This window comes from Bidens hawaiensis, unplaced genomic scaffold (assembly GCF_021521415.1).
Source record: "Bidens hawaiensis isolate Kalapana, Puna unplaced genomic scaffold, B.hawaiensis_p1.1 tig00019940_1, whole genome shotgun sequence".
NCBI classification, from domain to species: domain Eukaryota; kingdom Viridiplantae; phylum Streptophyta; class Magnoliopsida; order Asterales; family Asteraceae; genus Bidens; species Bidens hawaiensis.
Window position 1 is genome coordinate 419,899 of NW_027493030.1, and position 11,905 is coordinate 431,803.

Below are 11,905 nucleotides of genomic sequence, written 5' to 3' on the forward strand. Positions count from 1 at the left end.
GTAGAGTTGTATAATCGAGTGTGAGCTAACCTACCCAACCTAAACTATATATAGTTGTTTGTGGGGGTAAAATGTTAAAAAAAACGGCTAGAAATCAAGAAAAAACGGGCAAAAAAGGACCCAAACGGTCATATGGCCGTTTTATAACGGTCAAAAACCGGTTAACCTAAAAACCGGTTAAGTTAACCGGTTTTTGACCGTTAACCGGTTAACCGGTTTTTAGGTTAACCGGTTTTTTAATAACCGGTTTTTAAATTTAACCGGTTTTTTTTACTAACCGGTTCAATAACCGGTTTTTGTCCACGAATGAGTAACCGAAATACTAACCGGCGGTTCAATAACCGGTCTAACCGGTTTTTTAATAACCGGTTTTTCTATTAACCGGTTTTCGGTTAAACCGACCAAACCGGTTCTATAACCGGTTTTTTTGAACACCTCTATCTCCAACCATGTGGATAAAAAGAGAAAAAGTGAGTAAGAAAAGTGGAATACTTGCAAGTGTTCAAATCTCATTGACCCACGTAGTAAATATGTAACACGTAACATTTGCTTGCATATATAAATTAAAACCAGGTGGCATTATACTATATTATATTAATATAACTAATTAGGTGGAGGGAGTTAATTAATCATAACCAACAAATACAATTTTCACAATACTCATTAGTAACACTTGCTACCTCTATAAATAAACTTGTTAATTGATTAGTAAACAACATGATAATAAGCTATCATGAAAGCTCTAGCCTCACTTTCACCACTCTCATTCGCTGGTAATTCTATTTCCAAGCCAAAAAAACAAAGATTTCAGCTTCAAGTAAGATCCCAAAGCTTTAAAGATGAAGGTACAACATATAAATTTACTTAAATAATTTTGGAATAGTTATATTTGTTCATGGTTTCTAAAGTAATCTTGCTTCGATCTATTAGTGCTGATAATCAATATGCTTCACGTATACATAATACATGTAGATAAATTGTGGTTAATATCGATGACAATGAGTCAGGTTTGAAACGGGTTTAGGTAACCCCAACCCGATAATAAAAGCTTGTCCCATACCCGACTCAAAACCCACTGAGAATCTATCGGGCAATTATAAGTATCATGTACACATATAAATGGGTACATCATATACCGTATAGTACATAAAACAAATAAGCTATATTATATATTGTAAATGCTGAAAATAAGTCGAGTTGGTAGGAACTGGATATATGATCGGATATACTATCCCGTGTATACTTCAAATACATAAAAAAAATCATGTCGGCTATATAATCAGGTAAATAGGTCTATGTATATTATCGGGCCGGGTAAATGGGTATATCACCAAATCCCATACATGTCCTATATCCATAAAACTTTTCAAAAATAATTAGTATCAGATTACCACGGCTGTATTTTCTACAACCAAATATCAACTCATTTCCGTCGGTAAGGCCTACCAACGAGTTTTTGATAGATTGGGTCATGTTTAATATTTCTTTGTAGATTTAAATTAGCTAGCCTTTGTTTAAGTTAAAGTTTATGTGATTTTGCCCTATAAATAAACATATTTTTCTGTGTGTATATACACTAGGTTAGAAACTCGTATTACAAGGGTTAGATTAATAAAATATTAACAGTTAGTAATTAATATTTGAGATTTATAAAACGATTTATTAAGATAAGATATGATTAAGAGTGGGTCGGTAAGATGAAATTCAATTTTCTTTTTAAACCCAATTTGTTTTATTATGAAATCAGCTTCGTTAATTTTACTAGAAAATTTATATATTACGGATGTATGAAATGTAAGAATCGGAATAAAGTATGTTAAACTCACACGATTATAACATGTGGCAGCGGATATTTATATATTAGCTATAGAATAATAATAATAATAATAATAATAATAATAATAATGAGAGAGAGAGAGGGAGAGTAATAGTTTTATATATTATTTTTGTAACCCTAATTTTATTTTCATCAAGTGTGTCGCGATTTGCTTGGCCTAGTTACTTTAGGGTCCTATGTTGTTAGTTACTTGAGTATGTCATATATAATTAGTTTTTCCATGAACCCATGTATCTTAGTTGTAATAGCTCTTAGTTTAACATGTATATGGAAAAAGAATGTCGTACAACATATAATAAGTTTAGGAAAACAGGTTTTTGAATTTCTTATGTAGGCATAAAATTTTAAACAATGACATTTTTTGCTACGTTGGTAAGTGTTGGTGATCATGCTGTGATAGACCAATTATGTAATGCTATGTGACACAGCATCCGGTTAGAGATTCATAGGAGTGTACGTGATCATGATACCCAATTATACAACAGCAATTCACAACCGTTTGACAGAATGAGAGATACCTATAGGAAAGCAACAAGTGTGAATATAGTAACTAACCAACTATGATTTTCAGAGCTATAATATATTATTTAACGTACGTGAACTAATAGAAGATGGTTTGCCTACATATCTCTCATTATTTATATCCACCACATGAATGAGTTGTAGACGCTAGTGCTAGCAAATCTCCAGCCATAAACAAGTTTGGAGACTTGAACAAACATTTCTTAATATTTAATCCTCCAAAGTCCAATAAGCTCTTTTATTCTAGAAAAAATGGACTAAAAAGTTTATTAAAAATTTAAAATACAAGAAGCTTCAACTACTAAAATCTGTTAACAACGAAGTGATCAGTCTTTACCAAAACCCCTTTTGTGTTTTCTAGTTTCGTTGCATGAAGATCCTTAGTAGGCAGTTTTATTAAGCCCACTTCATAACTCGTCGCACCCTTCTTTCTGCGGCCACTTAAACAGTGAAACTTCTTTATAATAATAGGCTATAAGTTTCAATGTCACAGTAAACGGCCTTTGGCCTAGCGGTATGAAGAAGTTACATAAGACTTTGTCTTTCAAAGCAAAGGATTAAGTCTTATGATCGTCAAACAAACAAAAGTGTAATTTAGAAGTTAGAAGTAGCGTAGAAGAGAGTGTGTGAGTTGTCGTTAAAAAAAACATAATACAATCCCGAACACCAACATCAACGCGTGAAACAATTAGTTGGAAATAATAATCATTGTGGCACTATTGTCTAACCATATAGAGGTGTTGTAAGAAAGTAGGGTTTTCTTCATACCTCTTTGGGAAAACAAACTACTCTCCCTCATAGACCTCTTTAAGACATTATAGAAGACAATGATGTTTTCACCCATATCGATCGGTTAAGGGGTGGAGAGTTTTGTCAAAGATAAATTGTGCCACGTCGTGTGGCATGATGATGGTACGTTATCCAATGAGCGACTTGTAGGTGTATCCGTGTATGATATCATGATACGGAATCATATTGTAGCATTTGCAACCGTGTGTAAATAGGAACATAGAAGATATTCCTTGTAAATAACTAAATATTGTAGTACCACTATTTCAAGATGGTCCATATATAATATTCCTTGTATAGATTTTGTTGGTTTAATTCATAAGCAACCACGGATTCCAAAAATTACATTAGACGAACTGGTTGCACGAACGTTACATTGTTGGTCCCAAAAAAGGACTAGAGGGTAACTTCGTTCTTCGCATGCATCACTTTAAAATAAATACATGAATCTTATTGGTTTGTTTTTTGTTACAGGAAGTTCATCCAACATGGTGGATGCAAACCTAGGTGTGTTGAGAGCAAGAATAGAGGAAGTGATGAACTCAGAGAAGTTAAAGTATACCACACACGAAAAATATATCGGATGGAAATATAACTCGTTAAACACTCCTGACTACGACATACAATGCAACAACGGTTATGTGGCCATGATAACAGAAACCATGGGGGTTGTTGGTGTAGTCGGTCGCTCGTTTATCTTAGTGTTTCTCTTCGGTTCACTTTTAATATTCATCATATCTGTTCTCATTCATTTATGTACATAACTGTTTGTTTAGTCATGAATAAATAAATGCATCTCAGTTATAGTAATTGTTGCTTTCATTAAACAAGTAGTAACTTACAAAGCCAGAACTAATAAAAAACCAAGAATACAAAAACTTATATAATAAAAAAAATTGTTGGAGCTGCTATACAACAAAACTGAAGTAAACTAACTATTACCTGTTAGCTTCCATGATGCAGCAAACAGGTGTGGTGTGAACAAACTGAAAGTAAAAAATAAACACCAAATTACCGGAACTTAGACAAAATTTCAATCGTTCTTTATTAGTTTAACGCTCTATAGATTCAAACCCGGGACCACCTCATAAGGAAACCCTTAGGGAAAACCCCATTGACCAGCATACCACCATAGGCCAAAATACACATCCTATCGTGTAACAGTCATTCTATGGCTATATATTATTAATTTATAAGTAAATTGCGGTTTTCGTTCATGTGGTCTGTTCAAATATGTGGTTTTATTCCAATAGTTTCAAATTTGTGATTTTCGTCCTTGTGGTTTCATTTCACTTGCAATTAAACCCAAATTCATTAACCCCGTTAAGTCCGGTCGTTAAACCCATCAGCGTGCCCCTCACGTGAGGGACAATTTTGTCTCTTTTCTCACCAAATAAACCTCAGTTCTAATTCACAAGCCCCCTCACGTGAGGGGCAGGCTGACGAGTTTAACGACCAAACTTAACGGGGTTAATAAATTCGGGTTTAATTGCAAGTGAATAAAAGCACATTGACGAAATCGCAAATTTGAAACTATTTGACTAAAACCGCTGATTTGTACAAACCACAGGGACGCAAACTGTGGTTCAGTTTTAATTTATTATCATGTAAATTTATGATAAACATAAAAGTAATTAATTTTAACATTAGGTTCTCTGTTTAGAAAGCCTTGATACTTAGCAAGCCATGGACCCATGGTCTTCAAGTTCTCCCAAAACCCTTATGGTCCATGGTTTACATATGAACTATGAAGTTTCGCTTAATGGAACAAAAAATGTCATGTAAAAAGTCTACTTTGAAAAGTCCAAACTTCTTTTAATTTTGTTTTGCCCAAAAAAACACTCCTCGTGATGACCAAAGGACCCTTGAGTATTTGCCTCTCTTTGTAGGTCCCAGTAATAATAATAATAATAATAAATTTTTTTTTTAACGGCCAACTAAGTAACGCCGGGTACTCCGTACGCGGCCCCATTGGCTAAAGATAGCCCGAGCCGGCCACTAGTCCTGACGAACGAAACCCTAGCGGTCCACCTATTGAGGGATTCACCGGATAAAACCCGACCCCCACGTCCGCCAAACGGCATGACAGCGAGGAGCCGATAAAACCGGGTGAGATCAGGACTCGAACCCTGACAAGTCCGGGTCATCTCTCATATCTCCCATATAAATTGGTGGTAGTGAGGTTTGAACCCCCTACCTCTCACTAGTAAAGTGAATGCTCTACCATTGAGCCACAACCAATAATAATAATAATAATAATAATATATAATGGATACAAATTTTAAAGAACCACAAAACATTACTGATATATGTTAATAAAACAAACATGTGTTACATTATTTTTGGTCTTCGGTGTGGTTGTAAAATTCCCGATTAAGCATCGATTAATCATCAATTATCCCTGATTAATCGTTAGTCAGACTCACCGTCCAATAAACGACTAATGATTTTTACAACACTGGTCTTTGATATAATGTTTACCTTATTTTTGTTCTTCGTTCCTGTTCAATTTAACACTGCTTCTAATAAGAAATAGAAAGAGGAAATCAATCACAATCTTTATGTCTTCATAAGTTAATAAAACAAACAACATGTGTTACCAAAAAGTGGCATATAAAGCTATAAAAGACACCGTAACCGCGTAACCCATTTAAAGAGTTTTGTTCGATTGCTTCTTATAGTTATACATACATGCTAGGATTGCTAGCATACACTTAAAATCTTATATATACTTTTGGATTTAAGTATTTTCTAATTAAAAAATACTTAATATGATAATTAGCGTAACCTTGTACTCTGTTAAAGTTTATTATTCATTCAATTCTTTATTTATGTAAGATATACTGTCTTACCTTTGTCATACACATTAAAGACTTATACTAATATATATGTACAGTATTAAATGTATGTAACACGAAGATAAGACACAAAATAAATACGAGATCTTAATTTGGCAAGCACATAAAAAAAATAAGATGTGTTAACCTAACTAAAAAAGACAAAATTTCGGGACGGAAGTAATTATATTAAAAAGTATATAAAGTATTAATTTATTGTAATTAATATTTTTTTAGTCTAACTCCGCAATTAACATGTTGTGTCTATAAAAACAAAGTTGTGGTCCAACGTCATCCATCATGGAACGGCAAACATTGTTTTCTTCTTAACAAAATGTGGTTTCAACATAATGATATACTTTAACTAACTAAAAGTTGGATACTTTTAACATTTTTTTCTTCACTTTTTTTTTCTCTCTTTATGAACAAGTTTCATTTTAATTCTTGTTGGTGATTAGACTTGACCTTCTATTTGGATGAAAAATAGTATTCTTGTTTTATATTTTTATACAAAGTGATTTAGCTGTCGGACCGAGTTGTTTTTTCAGGTTTTTTTTATTACTTTTCAACTACTATGGTCGTAAATGTCATATCCCGAGCACTATATTCTCAAAAGGTCACTATTCTATTTCATTTTTTGTTCACGTTTTTTATTTACATTAACATAAGCTCCAGCGATAAGAAAGTTCCACATAGTTCACCTCCTCCTTGATCCTAGAATGACATTATCGATTTAGCCAAGCGGTAGTTTTAAAAACCAATATCTAATTATTTGTCGGTTAGAATCTGAAAATCAAAAATAGAAAGGTTCAAAACTTTACATAATATCAAAGCACATCAAGCACTTCGAAACAATTTAATGGAACATATCTTTATGTTTGATCTCTTAAAAACTAATTAGATTTACGTTTTTTTGTTCTACTCATGGAATGTTTATTTTTTTAACTTTAAAATTTAAACATTTAACTTATATTTATTTATGAGTCATATATTTTTACAAGTAAATTATATTATTTGAATATACATTTTTTTAATATTAAAAAATTAAAAAATGATAGTTTAATAAAAAAAACACTTTTTTTATGAAAAATAAATATAAAAGGTGACGATAATGGAAAAATTTTAGAAATTGCAAAGATACTTTTAGCGTTTCATAGAAATTATAAAATATGTATGCTTGAAATTTTATCTTTTTAACAATAAATACATCTCTCAGAGTTCATCTAAATTATCTAATGTTCAATTTATAGACTCGAACTCGCTCCTCTTTACCGATAATAAAGACCTTATATCTGATATAAATCAAAAACACCTTCGGATATTTAAATGATGAATGAAAATCTAACACGTGTATAGAAAGTCTTTACTAATGTTTTAAGAATTTAAAGTTAACTAATAATAACAATTATAATCCAAAATCAAAATCTTTATCTTGACTATATAATTCATAATCACATGATAATTCCCAATAATCATCCTTATCTAAATTTACCATTCTACCCTTAAAACCAAACTCAACACAACTACTTGAACCGGACCGGCTCCTCGGTAATCGTATCCAAAACCGGCTTCTTCGACCGGCACACCATAATCCGGTGCCCAAACTCCGGCTCGTCCACCACTAACCTCGGCTCACTCTCCGTCTCCGCCGTCTCCGGCAATATCCTCCCGGTGATCCGCTTCGGCGCACTGTTGGCCGACAGCCACACGACCGCCATATCACCAGGCGTCACCATCGAATTCACTCGTCTAACCGGAAACATAATATAAACGTTTCCGGACTCCAAATCCTGGTCCGCGGACAACGGAACGAAGCGGCGGTTAGGGTTTAACGACTGGGAGTTGACCAGGAAGAAGTTAGGGCAGTCGAGCATGATGTCGGCTGCCTTAACGGAGTTTTGGAACTGGCGGATTTCGCCCGAGGGGAATATTACTCTTGCGGCTTTTGGTGTTTTGATTTTGGGTGAGAATGGGAGTAAAGTGCATGCAGTAATGTAGTTTCCCATTGATTGTTTGGGTGTGTTTGAATAGTTTGTTTGGGTATTTATAACGGAGGGTTTGGGGGAATCCGCGTAAAAGGAAGAAGGAGGTAGGAAGGAAGGAGGGTGGATATTGTCTTACTTGATTGACTAGTCATGGAAGAAGGATGTTTACATAAAACTATTTTTATAATTAGTTTTTTTTTTAATTTTTTTAAAAATAAAACAAGAACCAGGTTAGTATAGCCTATTGGATGTTAACACGTATTCAAACTTTCCGATGGATTAATAATTTTATTTTTTTAAGCCATTTCGTGTTCTAGGCGACGTAGTAATAAACTGTCGGATCTGACGGTTCAGTTCATGCATCCGTCGGATCTGACTATTTAATTTTTCCATTGAATCCTGAATTTTCAATTCAGGGGTATTTGATTTTGAGTTATAGAGTGAAATTGAACATTATAGTTGTGTTCTTCTAAAAAAACTAAGTGATTTACACTATGGTTTTGATTGATTTTGTGGAGAAATAAGAAAGATAGAGATTGAGGTTGGTTGTGAAAGTTTAGGGTCTGAGAGGTAGAAGGTGAAGAATTTCGTCGGACTCAATGGTTCTTTAAGAAATTTCGGATTCATTAATACGTTGACACGTGACACGGATTTATAGAGCCACGAATTCGTCGGATCAGTTATTGTTTCTGTAGAATCCAACGGGATTTTTAGGGCATTTTGGGGACTTTTGTAGAACATGGGCAATTTCTAAAAACATTTTGTTCAAACAAGGCTATTTTGAGGTTTTTCCTTTTCTTTAAATAATTTTTGTGTTATCTAAATTACTTGGCGCGGGTAATAAGAGAGTTACTACTTATGTATCAAATGAGAAATCAGGATTTTTGTGTTATCTAAATAAAATACTACTCCGTATATTAAGTATAACTTTAATTTAATAATCCGGGTCAACAATTTTCCTTCTTACCAAAGTGAATCGGGACGTAGAAACAACTCACTAGTCAGTAGTCACTACTCAATTTTGAAGCCCAAAGCTATTTGGGGCTTTGGGCTTTTAAGTGATCATATACTCATATACGGAGTAGTATTTTATTTGATTTGTAAGTCTGTCGAATGTTTTTTAGTCTTTTTTTATGATAATTGTGATCTTGATTAGATTATTATATAAGATAAAAATGTATGATTTGGTCTCACATCTGTTTTTTTATGATTTTTTTATTAGTAGATCTTGATTAGATTATTATATAAGATAAAAATGTATGATTTGGTCTCACATCTGTTTTTTTATGATTTTTTTATTAGTAGATTTCTTTATTTATTTTTTATGTTTTTTAAAAAGTTTTTATTTTTTATATGATTTATTGTTGGGTTTAGATGCGGTACTGTAACGAACCTAACTGATACCTACCAAATGTCTGTTGACGTTGCCGGAATTATATATAAGATAAAAAAACACGTATAACATTAAACGGTTCAATATGTGAACCCGGAGGTCAAATCAAGCATGACCCATTAAATATACGTACGGACTAGGCAGTCTAATTAAATTTTATACACGTTAAGTTTTCTAAATATATATCAATCATGAACTAGTTGGTTTTTCTAAAAACTTTTTCTAGACACATATAAACCATTAACTAGTTTTAAATGCACATAAGAGCATTCAATTCACCATTGACAGTTGTACTGTTGTAGTGTGATGTTTGGTAGAACCATAGAAATATTTTGCAGTTCAAATACTAACTCTTCAAACTCCACTCATATTTGGAAGTTAATTTTCATGCCAATTAACTCTTCATAACAAATGAGAAAGCTTCAATCAACCAGGTTCTGATTAATATGTTTATATCTTTATGTATGCACCTTGCAGCATTCAGCATTGTTGTTTCGATGTACTTTGTGAAGACGATGAATGATGATCGATCTGATGAATGAATAATTTGTGCAGGAACTGAAAGAATGGAAAGCAAAATGTCTGATCATACTTCTTGTATCTTTTCGGATAAAAGTTTAATGGCTGTCGATGATCGGTATCTAGGTAAAGGTTCGCTAATTTGTGGTGAACATATTTATTAGTTAGATTATTTTATAACGGTTAACTCACACATTCACTAATCATACTCCTAAATTAAATCTACGCGTTTTTGTCACACATTCACTATAAATTAAATTTATACATTTGTCAACTACGTACATACCTTGATGCCATTAACCCCCCCCCCCCCCCCCCCCCCCCCGTGTTAATTAGTTAGAGGGTTTATGTACGGTTGCTTAAATATATATATATGTATATGTATATATATATATATATATATATATGTTTTTGTGAATCTTACAACCTTAGGGCCACCTTTTAGATGGTACGTATATACAGTTGGCACAAACTTAATGCTATAAGTAAATGTAGCATGGTTATTTGTCGCCACATGTGTCCCGTCCCGACAAGGCAACAATATCTATATCTAAGGGTGGACGGAGCGCCTAGAGGATGGGGTGCGGTACCTTAGTTACTACATTTATTGTTTATATGAACATTGTTACCATATAACTTGCTACATGAGTTACGTACACAGATATTAATCCATATTGTTGTCATTTAAATTGTAGATTCATCACCCAAATATGAATGTTTTATTACTGAGGAAGATCTATCACTAAAGGTATTTGATGTTTAACTAGATGTTTTATGCATAATAAAATATAAGTAGAAAACTGCGATAACTGTATAACCACACCACTTCCAACACGTGCATTAAGTCACAGGAAATTGAAGCACATCTAGATGGAAGATGTATATATCTTGTTGGAATGATGGGCTCCGGAAAAACAACAATTGGCCAAATTTTATCTCGACTACTGCTTCGTTACTCTTTCTTTGACAGGTTTGTTGGATACTAGCTTGGATTGACACGCATGCACATTTTTGTCGTTTTGAAAAATAAAAGATAATGCTTTGATTATTACTGGAAAACAACGTGACAACTTTGACATGTTCGTCGTTTAGCTAGTTAAACTTTTGACACATTTAGATTGAACTCGTGTTTTGTGTTACTTAGTGACAAATTAGTAGAGGAGGCTGCTGGTGGTACTACTACAGTTGCTGATATATTCAAATTGCATGGTGAAAGCTTCTTTAGAGAAAAGGAGGTTAATTAGTTATATTATCTAATATCATTGCTGTTATATTGTTGTTATATTAATTTTATTATTCTGTTATTATACATATGGTTTTTTTTTTTTTTTGAAGACTGAGGTGTTGAGGAAGTTGTCACTAATGCGTCAACTTGTTATATCGACGGGTGGGGGCGTTGTTCTTGAGCCTATCAACTGGTACAAATATTAAACTTGAATGGGTAAATGGTATATCTTTAATCCGTCATGGGCGTTTCATGATTACGTGAATTATGATCAGGAAATACATGCACAAGGGTATAATTGTCTTTATAGATGTACCATTGGAAGTATTGGCTCGAAGAATTACCGATGATACTTATGTATCATGGATCGGGTGATACTTATGTAAAGGTGAAAACAAACTCGATCAAATTTGATTTAACACGTATGATCGATCATGTTACATAACCGCTTTGTATAATATATTTAGTTTAAATTGTTTGTGTATTTAAATTTTAACAACACCCTTCATATGCCATATGTAGACTTTTAGGCAATTGTCTATGCTATGGAAGGAAAGGAGTGAAGCCTACAACAATGCCCATGTGAAAGTTTCTTTAATAAGTATGTAAGCAAAGATTTAACTTTATACTTTTATGTTTTGTTTTATATATTATCGTGTGTTATTTGAGAATTTTACAGATATCGCAGCTAAGATGGGACATGGAGATACGTATAGTATTACTCCTACTCAAATTGCTATAGAGGTCGTCTCTCTCACACATACATGTATAAATTTAACTATATTGTCTCGTGTTTAA

At 33.2% G+C, this 11,905-nt stretch overlaps 1 protein-coding gene and 1 pseudogene across 1 annotated transcript; one reads left to right on the forward strand and one right to left on the reverse strand.

The window, feature by feature from the left end:
- Nucleotides 1-7,508: 7,508 nt before the first annotated feature.
- LOC143559586 (uncharacterized) lies at nt 7,509-7,991 on the reverse strand. Its single transcript, XM_077048111.1, has one exon. The coding sequence runs from the start codon at nt 7,989-7,991 to the stop codon at nt 7,509-7,511; it is 483 nt and encodes a 160-aa protein (XP_076904226.1).
- A 1,950-nt stretch (nt 7,992-9,941) lies between these two features.
- On the forward strand, nt 9,942-11,905 carry LOC143559587 (shikimate kinase 1, chloroplastic-like; annotated as a pseudogene).

What these genes read in the sequence shown, in the direction of transcription:
- LOC143559586 (XM_077048111.1), bottom strand. Translation starts at nt 7,991, where the DNA reads ATGGGAAACTACATTACTGCATGCACTTTACTCCCATTCTCACCCAAA.